The 14353-nt window shown below is 32.4% G+C and overlaps 2 protein-coding genes across 5 annotated transcripts; both read right to left on the bottom strand.

The window, feature by feature from the left end:
* Positions 1 to 1057: 1057 nt before the first annotated feature.
* LOC108220356 (F-box/kelch-repeat protein At3g23880-like) lies at positions 1058 to 5681 on the bottom strand. 3 transcript variants are annotated; one of them, XM_017394099.2, is made up of 3 exons: positions 5453 to 5681; positions 3990 to 5236; positions 1058 to 1661 (listed from the first exon to the last, which is right to left on the bottom strand). In XM_017394099.2, exon 2 carries the CDS (start codon positions 5180 to 5182, stop codon positions 4028 to 4030), a length of 1155 nt encoding a protein of 384 aa, XP_017249588.1. In that variant the 5' UTR covers positions 5183 to 5236; positions 5453 to 5681; the 3' UTR covers positions 1058 to 1661; positions 3990 to 4027. The 3 variants fall into 3 exon arrangements, with proteins under 3 accessions (XP_017249588.1, XP_017249586.1, XP_017249587.1); XM_017394097.2 differs by having other exon boundaries at positions 1058 to 1615; XM_017394098.2 differs by having other exon boundaries at positions 1058 to 1610; positions 5453 to 5677.
* Positions 5682 to 7189: 1508 nt separating this feature from the next.
* Positions 7190 to 13374, bottom strand: LOC108223974 (membrane-anchored ubiquitin-fold protein 3). Of its 2 annotated transcripts, none has more exons than XM_017398471.2 (5): positions 13197 to 13374; positions 12852 to 12935; positions 12209 to 12449; positions 9641 to 9811; positions 7190 to 7695 (listed from the first exon to the last, which is right to left on the bottom strand). In XM_017398471.2, exons 3-5 carry the CDS (start codon positions 12339 to 12341, stop codon positions 7640 to 7642), a joined length of 360 nt encoding a protein of 119 aa, XP_017253960.1. In that variant the 5' UTR covers positions 12342 to 12449; positions 12852 to 12935; positions 13197 to 13374; the 3' UTR covers positions 7190 to 7639. The 2 variants fall into 2 exon arrangements, with proteins under 2 accessions (XP_017253960.1, XP_017253959.1); XM_017398470.2 differs by having other exon boundaries at positions 12209 to 12458; positions 13197 to 13347.
* Between the last annotated feature and the right edge of the window lie 979 nt (positions 13375 to 14353).

The raw sequence follows: 14353 nt of genomic DNA, 5'->3' as shown, positions 1-14353 counted from the left end.
TGGGTTTATCCAGTGCGCACCTAAACCTAAAGAGTGGCGGTGCCGATTCCTACGTATAAAATAAATAAATAAATAAAATTACATTAGATAATGAAATTAATGTGGAGCGATGTTAAAAAGAAAAATGATTTTCTAAAATTATAAGATATTCATCTTATGTAATTAGATAATTTATTATAACATTTTTCAATTTATGTTTATATTTTGTTCATTTTATTTATATACTTATCTGTAATGACATAAATATTTGATAACACGCCGTCTTTTTTTTTTTTTTGCTTACTTGATAAAAATATCAAATAAAAATTCACATAAGAAAATGTTAATTAGATTGAATTAAATAAATGAGAAAAAAAAATTTAAAATATTTTAGACAAATTTTAATGAAATACACATTTTATTTATGAAATCGGATTATATATGTAATAATAAAATTAATCCCTCTGTCTAAAGATAATTTTAGACCATAAAGCAAATATTGACTAAGTATTCTTTCATTTATTTTATTGGTTAATTCACATACTTCAGAAACACTTAAACCGAACTGCTGAAAAAAATTCAGCCACACTTTCATGGAAAAAACACTTGAATCCTAGATCACTTCACAAAAGCTCTCCAATAATTTGAAAGCAACGAGATCAATATTTTGTAGCACGACGGTTTATAAAAAAACAGAGCTGGCATTCTGTGCGTATATATAGATTTTGTAGCACGACGGTTTATAAAAAAAACTGGCATTCTGTGTGTCTATAGACTCTATACTACAGTCAAAATCATAATAGAAAAATTATGATCTGGAGTAAAATTATTAGTCTCGCCACTAATAATGGAAGCTGGAGGAGAGAAAATTCTGAATTTAGGACTCCCCAGGTCCACCAAAGAAACAAGCGTTTCTTTGTCAAGGAGTTGCAGACATAACCACAGTAATGAAAACTTATGATATTTGTGAGTAAATTAAATAAAATTAAAAATTCTGCTATGCATCACTTAGATGAAATGTGAATAGTGGTGACGTCAACTCATAGAGGTAAGCTAGTTATATAATTACACAAACAAAAACTTGTAAAATTGCATGCTATAACTTCATGCTCGATTATGATAACAAAATCACTCTGAGAACTTGTAACTAACCTGTTATTTGTTCTTTCTGGTTCCCTTATATCTAATACATACCTATTTTATGCATTACATGAACGACAATCGTTCATGCCATATTCTTCCATAATACTCACTAAATGTCATAGTAAACAGTATAAAGTCTTCTGGCTTCTGCTATGTATTAGCAACAAATTACATCTCGCTTGGTCATAACCACTGCTACGCAATAGAAAGGATTGAAGTGTCTAGTAGCTACTAGACACTTCAATCCAAATATTATAATGACAAACAGCCATGTAATGATGCCCTTACAGATTATCTTGGATTTATCTCTTGTTCCTTCTGGGAGTGTAGATGTGTAGATGGATTTTTAATGCTATACCAACATTGAAGTGATTCAAAATGAACATGCGACGAAGTGATGGTACTTTGTTGGCAGGCAGCAAGATAGTTTTGACTCTGGAGGTTAGTTCATTAGCACAGACCTTTTTGGTTCTCCATTTTGTTCTTGTCTGCACTGCACCGAAATTGAAACTTGGAATCACACAGCAAAAACAGGATATCTGAACATAAAAAAGTAAATATGGCAATGGAAGTATAAGCTTCAGAAACAGTAAAAATTGGAAAATCAACAGATGGAATTACAGTCATTAAGATTCATTAGCTTAAATCTTGGCTACTCGACAGTTGGAGGCTTTGCTAGAGGCTGACTGTATAGTATATCTAGTATCGATGCCTTTCAAGATAAATTTCAATATTTAGTTCTGATTACTACAATTATCAACTTCTAAGTAACGACTACGAGTACTCTGAGCAAGAAAGAACTAGGATTATGTTTCACTTGCATATATGTAGTCTTAAAAGGCCTCATATTTTGGAAGAACAGAAAAGAAAAAGCCTTCTTCAATCTTCTTCTGGTGCATACTGTGCTCCTGAGGTTTAAATTAGAGCAGATTATAGAACTATAGAAGAGAAAAGGTGTAATAAGAAAATTGATGAAAAATTAGGTATGGTTTCGACAATTATCCCAAAAATGGGGGGAAACTTTTAGAGAAAAACCGTCTCCTCTTCTTTCCAGAAAAAATTTTGGGAACGACTGAATTTATTTTATAAATAATTTTTAGTATCTTCTTTTCTTTTCTTCTCTCCATTTTAAAACTTGGGAGCACAGTGTAAAATATTAAAGCAAATGAAACCAGAGCCACTTGCTATAGGTATATATATATATAAAAATTGAGCAAATAATAGATTTCTCAGAAAAAATGTGAAGTGTAATTACAAATCAAGAAAGCCAATTTATAAATTCACACGAATTAATTACAGCAGTAGTTTGATAAAAAGCTTTATTATAATAAAATGTATATATATTGCTTCAGACTTGGCCACCTCGAAGATGGTAGCAATGAGCCATTAACGATTACTGCAAGATCGATTAGCACCGCAAGTTCCATTCTGAGTTATTTTTGCATAGTGATTGAACTAATGGAGATCCCACTTATATTAGTTATTACATTATCTCAACTTCCAAGTGCATTTATATCATGTTTCTTAGTAGGGTCTCGTATTTGCTAGCACTTGCTTGGTATTTACCTCGTAAGGGTTTAAAAATTAGGTTTTTCATATATATATATATATATATATATATATATGTAGATATCAAGCTTTTTTGATTTATCCATTTGATTCACATTCAGATTTAGGTTATCTTCTAACCTTTATACAGATACCTCTAATTAACAGTGTACAGATTCAGGATGATGTGACACACTATATCATATACAATGTTACTGAAGTGGACAACTGCCAGTCTGCCACAAAGGTGCTGTGTGACAAGAAAGTCTCATTGGTAATCAAATACAAATTTACATAATAGCCATCAGATCGGCTGATAAATATATCTCTGTTAAAAGTTAGTTGAAATCTAAACATAATTCATTGTTTAAGCCTTGGCAGTATTCTTCCGGAGAAATAGTTAATTCATTAGTGCAATTTAAGTTACTTGAAGGGGGTGAGACGTCAAACTCTATGGAAGGCTAAGGTAAATGTGAAAATGAGTGAACATATTCCTATCATGCGTTATTTTGTTTTTGCTAAAGAATTCAGTAAAATACTCATCCTGTACTTCTCAGATCGAAGCAGTATGTACTAGGAAACTGCAAGCCTATGTTGATACAATCAGCTAGAGGACCCAAGTCCCAGTCAGGCTAGATGTTGGTTGTGTTACAAAGTTGGTGATGGAGATGTAAGTTATACTTGTAAGTCTCTTAGACCTAGGAATATAAGTGCGCAAGAGCGCAACACAGATTATTGAAGCAAGGTAGACCTAACATGAAGTCATTTAGGCTAGAGGAATATCAAAAACAAGAAAATAACAAGCACTGTAACAACTAACAAGAAATTATATCCTTTATATATAAATGATTAAAGAAAATCTTAGCGGTCCTAGTTCATGAGGTGCTCAACCCTCTCAATAGTTCTCCATGAGCTCCCTGGTTTGTTTGCTTACAAATACAAATGCTTTACTACTTACTAAGCAAGAGTCCCTAAAAGGTCTTGAGTTTGATCCGCCACAAATGCAACTAAATTCTGAATTTATTTGAAACCCCACACACTAATAAAAGATCACATCATACTTACTTATCGACATAAAAACCTCCTACACTAACATATAGAGCCTGAAATCTTAAACTAATTGTAATAAAAACTTTAGAGATTAAAGATATTCATGCATTGCACCAAATAAATATTAATAAAAAATTATAAGAATGATAAAGGTACCAAAGCATACTTGTGGAATTAATGAGTAACTAGTAGAATGCAAAAGCTTTACTGAAACATAAACATATATATTTATATATGTGTGTGTGTGTGTGTGTGTGTTGCTGAATTACCTGCAGATTGTTTTCGAGAAACTGATTTAGCTCGCATTTTACTCCACTTGTTCAAACCCATCCAGTGAAACAAGTGACTCCACATATTTGAGAGGAGTTGCATAAGTGCTCTCTTCCCGAACCCCATAAACCTTGGTCTCTTTTTTATCATAATCGTACAAGACGTTATGCAAGTAAATCCCGTTGACCGACTGACTTCCATAAAATCGTCCTGCACCCAAGTAACAAGAAAGACATATCTCAGATTCTGAATCAGCATCATCGTCGATACTAAATTTTCTTGTCCAAGACACCTCGCCAGAAACAGAATCCAATGTCCATAGATCAATTCCTAATCCATCACCAATGGATTCAAAGACAACAGCAACAGAACCTTCAAAGTCCAGAAGTTGTGACCTCTTTCTGAAAATACAGCTAGGGAATGGAACTAGTCCAAGAATATCCTTGTGTGAATCAAATGAGATTAGTTCATCTCCCCCGTCAAAAAATAGTACCCCTTTTACAACTATATTAGTTTGCAAGTGTGCAGCAAAATTCCAATTCATCAAGATAGGAGTCCGGAATTCTTTCCAACAATCAGCATTTGTTGAATACACCTGCACTAGCGGAACAAGACCATTCTTTCTTTCAAAAACAATCCTAAGCACCTTGTAGTCATTTGAGATGGAATCATAACCAAACCCTATCTTAACTGGAGATTTTATCAAAAGCAAACCTCCTGGAATCGGAAGTTTCCTACACTTCCTGATTGACGGATTCCAGAGGTAGACAACATTATTAAATCTATTAGATAGACAAATAATGCCATTGCAAGAACCAACAACTCGACAATAGGCAAAAAGATGTGGCAAATGCAGATGATCAAAGTCTACAGGATAGCTGGACAAAGCTTGGCCATTGTCAGCTGCCTTGTTATTCTGTTGCGGTTGATGAACAACCAAATCCAATTTAGAGGTAGCGAACGCCAAACCACCCGCAGGATTCTGAATTTTAAGTAATGTGGGGTTATCCCAAGAAGAAATGATGGCACGCTGGAGGTGACAATTAATAAAGTAATCGCTTGAAATCATGTAATACCATAACTTGCACACTGACTTGCATATTAGCAATGTTTTCACAGGAAGCTCCAACAGTATTTCCATAATTACAGCTTCCGGTAAATCAGTCACAGACATTTTCGACATTCTGCTCATGTAGCTAAGGTAAAAACAATCCAAACCGATTCCAAACGTCCGAAGGCCTAACACCTACAACAATTTGAAAAATTCAACTCATATAACCATTAATTTAAATTATACAAGTCGCAGAATTTGATCAAAATTGACCAAAGACCCAAAAAATCGCAGATTTATTGAAAAATAAACATCAATTATTACAGCTACAAATTATCAAGTTTTGCTGAGACTAAAATGATAAGCAAATGGAAATCAAAACAAAATAAGAAAAGGGTTCGATAAGCTCACGAAATCTGATGAATTTGAAAGAAGAAATTGCGACCGGAGTACAACGGCGACGGCGGTGGCTTTGAGTTTGAGATGTGTATGTGTGTTGTTAAGGATTATGTCTGTATGCGTTGTATGTATATGTGTGTCTGGTCAGCTCAAGAACTCACATGAGTTGCAAGGAAACTGTTAGAGAAAATTAATTAATTTTGATTTCTGTCAATCAATTCATATTTTGAGTAACTGTATTGAAAGATCATTGTTATTGGCCTTAACATTTATCAGGAAAAAAAATATATATATCATTATCATTTCTTATCTCCAGTTCTATCTTAAATAATCTTAACGAGTCTTCTTGTTAGACAAAAAAATTAATTTATAGGATAATATAATATATATAATATATATAGAGAGAAGTAAAGAGAAAATGTAATAACTTTCAAAATGTCTGAATAATTATTAAAATTTTATAAAATTAATTTAAAAATTAATATATTATTATTTTTGTTATTCGTAATAAATATTCACACATATATATAGGCAGTGATTCAGGTGAGAACATTTTGCTGAACACTAAGAACAATTGTTTTGCACTTTTTAGTAATTTTCATAATTTTTCACTTTTTGAATGTTGTATTGTTTGCAGCAGAATAAAGGTGTTCTCACTATTCTCAGACTAAAAATTGTTCTCCACTACACGATCATACATATATGTATGTATGTATGTAACTATGTATATCTTTTTTGATTTGAAATTTAAGATTTTACTTCTTTTTTATTAATATGTTATATACTAAATTTTTTTATTAACATTTTTATTAATTGATATACTCAAACATTATCTTACAAAAAAAACCCGGAAAGATTACATATTTCTGATCAAATTAGATACACTAATACATAACGAATTTGATTATGTTTAATGAATTCGACTACCATGTTTCATGAATTCGATTAATTTTCGCGAGTACAGAACGTGCAAGAATACGAATATGAAAGGATGTAAACACAATTACAAAATCTAATCACATACGATTTCTACTGCAAAACCTAATTATATACGATTTCTTCAATTGACATAATTTTTTAGTCTAATCACAGATGACAACGTTTGACCGGATTTATACCACGTAAAAAACAATCAATTGATAGAACTTAATTTTCTATATGTTTTCCTTTGAAATGTATATTTTTGGAAGAATTCATGGAATATACTGATAGGAGATTAGTTTGTCTTAACTATTTTTTTTTAAAAAAAAGGGAAGTTAAAAGTGACTTATCAAAGCTTACAAACTTATGGACATATGTCCATTCTAATAGTAAGTTTTAATCCGGACCAGATTCAAACCGACATGATATTAATAGAACCAATACCAATACGACAGGATAGGCCTCGAACAAAAGAGAACAATATACAGGAGAAGAATAAAATAAGAGTTCAACCTGTCTCAGTTATATGCTTATTTGTTTTAAGTTGGAAAATTGATCAGTAAGCTAAATTTGTGGAAATTCAAGGAATGCAGATCATAGATGTTGTACTTATCAGTTATCAGTATTACGAATTTCATTCAACCCACAACCAACTTGTTCCACTGCAATCATATGAGACATAAAAATCTGTACGGCAATGTGTACAACAATTATTGAAACACTATCCTTTAATTTAGCAAATTTGTCAACTTAACACAAAGTGCATTTCTTTTGTGTATTACAAAATGTTTATAGAGTGTGCAAGCCATTATCCACAGAGCTCTCGCAGACATATAATATTATATGCACTACATAAAACAATAATGTTCAATTCTATAATCTTCAAAATTCTCATTAAATCTTACAGTAAACAGTGACAAGTCTTCTGTTATGTATCACCATTCACCACCGTAACAAATTGCATCCCTCTTACTCACACACGGCTACACAAGCATAAGGAAAATAAATTTCTAGCAGACAGCAGACAGTAGACAATAGACAACTAGACACTTAAATTTTGAATATCGACAAAACAGTCATGTAATGCAATAACACAGAGTGAAGGCGACCGGTTAAATCATTGATGCCCTTTACTGATTTTCTTTCAACTCGTGTTCCCCATGAACTGTAGATGCATTTCAAATGCTACATCAACAATAAACTGATTCATAAAGAACCATGCAAATACGAAACGAGAAGGTGGTACTTCATTAGGGGGCAGCAAGATAGCCTTTCACTCTAGAGAATAGTGCACGAGCAAGTACCCTGTTTTGGCTTTTCGTCCTTGTTCTTGTCTACAGGGCACCCAAAAAATTAAAGTTGAGAACGCACAGCAGAGGCAGGATGTTAATTTTTGAAAAGCAAATATGACACAGAAAGGGAAAAGGAATCCACATACAATAGAAAAACTGAATCATTCTATGCAAATATAGTTATTAAAGAACCAAGAGCTAGAATATAGGCTGCATGACAATCAGAGTGCTGAATTTGATATACCTACTACAGTAGGTGCCCATCTAGATTAATTTCAAATTCAGTTCATTGTAGAAATATTAAAATTCCATAAACGGCTACTCAGTAAGCTAATAAAAGTACAAGCCTATATTTCATTTAAATAGTTGCACACATTGAGAGTCTAAAAGGGTTTAAATTTTTGCTAGCTTATAATGCAATTTATTGTCAATATTCTCCAATTACATAGTTGGAAAACATAAATAAGACCTCTACAAAGGGGAACTAGTGTTCCACTGTCTGCGTGTCAGGGGTAAAAAGGACTTCTCTGAGCCAAGACTACATTTCCTAAAAATGTACTCCCTCCGTCCCACTTATTTTGTCCATCAATCAAATTCCACGTTTTATTCGATCATCTTTTATACTGACAGTTTCTAAAAACTGTATCATTTTGTAAATAACTTAACATAATTAACACTCAACTTCCTATATAAACTTTGGGACTTGTAAAATTGGAATTGTGGCCAATATAAATGGGACGGAGGGAGTAATTATCTAAAGCATCTCACACGGGAGAAATCCAGGGAAAAGTTTCAACAAGTCAATTATAGGGAAGTATTTTCACACAAGTTCCATTCTAAGTAGGCCTGTAAATGGGTCGGATATCCGATCCGACCCAATCCGTGGTTAAATAAATAGATATGGATCTCTATTAAGAAAATCCCATCTGCTAATAATCCGATCCAATAATAATCCGGTCCAATAAAAAATGGATATGGATATGATCAAATCCGATCTGTTAATGATCCGATCCGTTCACGCTTAGCTATAGTATATGTTTTATATTATAATATATTATATTATATTATATTATTACATGCAAAATAAAATTTTCTAAAAATACAAGACAAAATCCTATATTATATTTTCTTATAACCGAGAAGACCATAATTTGCTTCCTCCAGAAGTATCAAACAACTTATTTGTTATTTTTCTATTCATTTGATACATTCTTCAACATAGCAACAATCAACAAAGTTTTCAGTTGTATTTTTATTTATAACACAAAACTGCAGATTTTACTTTACTACTTTATTAGGTCTTTTTGTGATTGTTAAGTTAAAATTCAAGAATTAATATAGTTACAAAATATCACTTTTTTTCTTTATAATAGGCTAATACATGATGCAAAAATATATTTCATAATTTTTAGTGGATCGGATCTCCGATCCGATTATCCACGATCCGAATGTACTAGATATGGATTGACTTGTAAAATATCCTACTCATGATCCGATCCGAATCCGATAAAATTAAATGGTTAGGATATGGATTTAGCTAGATCCGATCCAAATCCGATCCGTTTACAGGCCTAATTCTAAGTGCATTTTCGCATTGAATATCAATTCTCGGTCAGGCTAATTAATCTCATTTAGCAAATCTTTCATATCAGGTTACTAGGGGTCTCATCTTTGCTAACACTTGCTACTTTCTTACAAATAAAAACATCAGATTTCCCTTGTTTTATCCATTAAATTCATGTCCAGGTCATCTTATATTCCTCTAATAGCTACCTCCAATTTAACAACAAAATAAATATATATTACACTAGTCTCTATTTGAACACATACTATTTATTCATTGTTCATCATATTACTGAACCATACCAAAAACAGAAATTTATAAGACCTTTATTACTACAGCTGAAACAATATGAGTATGTCTTTGCACATATAAGCATATATTTGGGAGTCAGACACCTTGGTAATGACTAAAAGATAAACAGACCTGTCTTTTTCTTCGCAACAGGAGGTTGAACCACTACATGCATCGTTATGACACCTCCAGGGAGGTCACCAATGTGTATTCTGGACTCGGAAAGTGTCTTGCTGTTCTCCAAAAACTTTCCCGCATGAATAAGTTTCATATCACCTGCTGATTTTGGTATAACGGACTTATCTGCCAACAGAGAGATTGTCATAAGAACTCGATAAAAACACTTCACTGCAACTCAAAATTGTAAACATTACAGCAATTCAAGTTCTTAGCCAAAACAAAAGTTCCTTGTTACAAACATAATATTGATTTTTTTTTTTTTCTGTACACAAAGATAACCGGTCTGAAAATTTTTATTATGGTGGCAGCCTACACCAATTCACCACCAGTTGCTAGGTCATTTCACTGATCCATAGCTGTGTTCTTGTGGCCTGCTAATTTAACATTAAAGGTAACTTACAGCTTGAAATTAGCAGAAGCCTTAAGCAGGTTTTTACCCGGTTGCTAGGTTTCAACTTTTGACTTCTGATCAAAAAAGAGGCTTGTCAATTTGCTTTCATACATCTTCATTTTATGTTACTAGATGGAAAATAAATTATTTGTGATTAATTATGAAACTTATGATTACTAGGAATTTGAAGGTAATGTAGTGGAGTAAGAATACAAGTATCAACTTCCAAACAGAAAATGCATTTAATTTAAACACCAGATCTCATTTCCTACTGAACTGTTAGTGACAGTTTTACATTAGCCACAGCATTTTCATTTTTATATCCAAGTACCGCAAATGCATATACAAGTTCCATTATACCAGTTCTTAAAACTTCAAGTTCCAATAGATGATAGGCATGGCCAGTGTTGTGAAAAGCGCGCCTAGGCGAGCGCCTAGGCGCAAAGCGAAGCAAAGCGCACCCTTAGCGCCTCATATATGTCGAGGCAAAGCAACTTCAATGAAGCGCACGCTTTTAGCCTTGAAGCACAAAGCGCGCTTAAGCACGGAGCGGTAGAAAAGCGCGCTTTAGCGAAGCTAAGCGCATGATAAGATATTTAATGTTATTGGGCCACTTTTAAGGCCCAAAAGTACTAACCTATAACAAAAAAAAGAATTTTGGGTCACTTTTAAGGCCCAAAAGTACTAACCCATAACAAAAAAAAGAATTTTAGGCCCAAATAAAAAGTACTAGCCTGGAATTCTGCCTATGAAACATAAATTTTGAATTTCAATATATAATTTTAGGATTGTTTTCCCCTCTAAAAGTATTATTTAATATATTATAAAGGATACATTAAGTTATTTTTGGCTTAAAGTGTGATTTAATATATTACTCCCTCCGTCCCCTCCGATTCTTATCGTTTGGAGGGGACTGCTCGACACGCATTTTAAGGCTCAAAAATATAGTTCTATAATTTATTTTTAAAATTTTCTTTTTCTGAATAAAAGTTTAATGATTAAATTTTTATTCAGAAAAAGAAAATTTAAAAAATAAGTTATGAAACTATATTATTTATGAGTCTTAAAATACATGCCGAGTACTCCATTTCAAATGATAAGAATTGGATGGGACAGAGGGAGTATGAAGTATAAATTATGTTATAAACCTATATACATATATCCTAAATAATAAGTAAAAAAAAATTGTAAAACATGCGCCTAGCTTCAAAGAAGAGCGCGCCTCGCTTTTGCGCTTTGCGCCTAGGCTCCAGAGAGTTTTGCGCCTCGATGCGCTTAATGCTTTCGATAACACTGGGCATGGCTACTTCACCAAAATGCAAAACTTATCCTGTCACAGGTAGGCTTATCTTATCATTCTGAACTTGTTTGGCACTGGAAAGCCCAGTGTTTACGGTAGTCAAATGCAGCCCCTTTCAGTTAAGTGAAACAAGAGGCCTTTGTCCATCCTTTCTTGTTCTTTCAAGAGGACAGATTGAGATATTCTCTTGAATAAAGTCATATAGCATGTCCATATGATAGGAGATAAATAGAACATTAGTGATGTCCGCCTATACGAAGGAGAGAGTGAGAGACCAGGTAATATGACACATGTAGCCACCTAGAACATTGAAGTCTTGAAGCTACATATATCTTCTATATCTATATATATGTACATGGACTATGAAATATAGACTTCTATAACTGAAACTTATTCATGGTTTTAGGCACCTCTTCCATTCACTAATTCAAAGCCACATTAATCACCACCGTGATGTTGCTCATTGCAAATATTATGAGATGCTTGCTTAAAAAAACTCAACTATTACAAATAATCCCTCTAATTAGATCTAACACAGAGGAAGGTTTCATTTACATGTGTGAAACAACGCATGAGAAATTATATGAAAATGATATTCCTATAGAGGAAAGGGATAACGAACTTAAAATGAGGCGCCAGCTGCTTATCAGATATATATATTATGACATATGTTGGGTGGAACCAGACAAGCAGATACTAGAAAAGCACATATTAATGATGGAGACTAATCAAGCATCTAACAGTTGCTCTAAACATTCTGCATATGCAGGCCCTAGCAAACGTAGATAGTTTAAAATTTTGTAATTATAATTAGTAGCATATTGCCAACCTTGAGGCCATTCAGCAACTAGCCTTTGCTTAAGAGTTGCAACAGTGGTAGATGGCGGATAGGTTCTATGACCTATATCTGTTCCATCAAATATTCGAAACTTAAGCTCAATGCCCTCCTCTCCTTCAGCCATTAAAACAATTCTCCCTTGACAAAATTAGAGTCCAAACCCAACACGCAAAACGCCAACAATGCTTTCAGTTAAATAACTAACTTTCTCCCGCTTTACGCACCAAGATACCTGAAAACACTTCAAACCATATGGAAACATCATGATAGTTTCCATGATGAGCACGGAACAAAAAAGATGCAATATAGGCCCGTACAATAAGAGTTCAATAACATTTTAAATCTAAAAATAGTAAAATACTAATACCATAAGTATTCAAGTACTCACTACACTCTAATTAAATTTTCTTCCTTAATTAAAATCAGAATTTCACTAAACAGCGCATATTGCAGAACACGACTACTCTTTTCATATTGAAATACATATCCTGCTCTTCGGCCACTAAAAATCCTTCAAACCACCCCAAAAACAATAGAAAACACGGTATACACCAATCTCAATCACCACTCTAGACTAAATTGCAACTAACTTGCTCCAATTAAAAAACAATTGAGAACAAAAACTCCAGCTAACCTCAATAAGCGACAAGTCCCGAAACAACAGTATGCTGAAGTCGTGGTTACCACACCTCATATGCCTCCCCAACTCTGCGAAGCACTGCAAACAGTAGAATCAAATCAATAAAATTCCACGAGAAACAGCGAAATCACCAAACAGATCTCTAACAAATCTCCACACAAATCAACAATCAGTAGCAGCCAAATTAAAATACACAATAGAATTAGCAAACAAACAAATCAAACAGTAAGTGATCATCTAACAGATATGAACAGTCAACGAGTTCGATCAATCATAAACACAATAAAAAAGGAAAATTGAAATTGAGAACAAAATGAATGAAAAAGTCAAAGAGAAAACCTGGTCAAGAATCCATAGAATGTAAAATTGAGGGATTAGGGTTTGACGACTGGGGAGCAGTGTCGGTGTTTGGGAAGGATGGGAGAAATAAACAAGAGTTTTGGTGTAAGATGACAAGCAAAGAAGCGAATGAAATGTGGTTTCTTTCGTTGCTTGTTTTATTTCGTCTTCGCCCTTTTACTTTTCTTTTCCGTTCACTTCTTTTAATATTGCTGAATAAATGATTATCTACTCAATTATCTTTATAATTGCAAAGGGACAAAATAAGGCATATATTAGGTCCAAAATCGACTGAATTATTAAAATATAATTATATTGATAAGTTATATTTCAAATTTATAGTAGTATTATTTAATTTAAAATTGAAATTGTTGTTTTAATATTATAAAAGAGTTGTAGAATTTCTAAAAATTGATCAAATATAGTTAATATTGGAAGGTAAGTTTAGCTAAATTTAAAAATAATACTTTGTTCCTTGTAAGTTGCATTGATTTATTATGACATGTGTATACTTTAAATTATTAATTCAACTTTATATTTTAAACAACTATTAATTTATTAAAAATTGATGATTTAAAATAATTTTGATAAATTCTTTATTCGGACTGACAAAATTTTTATCAGGAAAATAACAAAAATGAAATAAATTGTTTGAGAAAGTACATCATCCCTACTACTCTTTTTGGGTTAAGTATAAAGTTAGTCACTGAAATGAAAGACATATATCACTTTTTTCATTGATCTTTTAAAAATATCATTTTGATTTTTGTAAAATATCAAATGGATAATTCTAAATATGTGTCGAGAAAACAAATATTTTTTTTAAGTTATACACATTTTTCCTTCAAAATTATTATAACCAAATGAAAACTGGTAAATTCTTCTAGACTTTTTTACTTTATGTTTTTATTTAAATCAGATTAAATAATTGTAAAATTTAAAATAAATAATAAATAATTTTTTAAAAATCTAGATATATTATCTAAAAATACTAGAATTCATCAGTTTTCAATTGGTTATAGTAACGTTGAAGAAAAATGTGTATAACTTCACAAAAAAATATTTACTTTTCCGACACATATTTAGAGGTATCCATTTGATATTTTATACGACTTTAGTGATCAAAATGATACCTGTAAAAGATCAATGAGAGAAGT

The sequence above is a fragment of the Daucus carota genome, chromosome 5 (genome assembly GCF_001625215.2).
Source record: "Daucus carota subsp. sativus chromosome 5, DH1 v3.0, whole genome shotgun sequence".
NCBI classification, from domain to species: domain Eukaryota; kingdom Viridiplantae; phylum Streptophyta; class Magnoliopsida; order Apiales; family Apiaceae; genus Daucus; species Daucus carota.
This window is presented reverse-complemented; position numbering and strand designations above follow the sequence as displayed.

Coding starts and splice junctions, on each gene's coding strand:
- LOC108220356 (XM_017394099.2), bottom strand. CDS start 5,182: ATGAGCAGAATGTCGAAAATGTCTGTGACTGATTTACCGGAAGCTGTA.
- LOC108223974 (XM_017398471.2), bottom strand. CDS start 12,341: ATGGCTGAAGGAGAGGAGGGCATTGAGCTTAAGTTTCGAATATTTGAT. Junction 9,812..12,208: donor AGTTGCTGAATGGCCTCAAG/GTTGGCAATATG, acceptor CTCTGTTGGCAG/ATAAGTCCGTTATACCAAAA. Junction 7,696..9,640: donor TGTTGCGAAGAAAAAGACAG/GTCTGTTTATCT, acceptor GGTGCCCTGTAG/ACAAGAACAAGGACGAAAAG.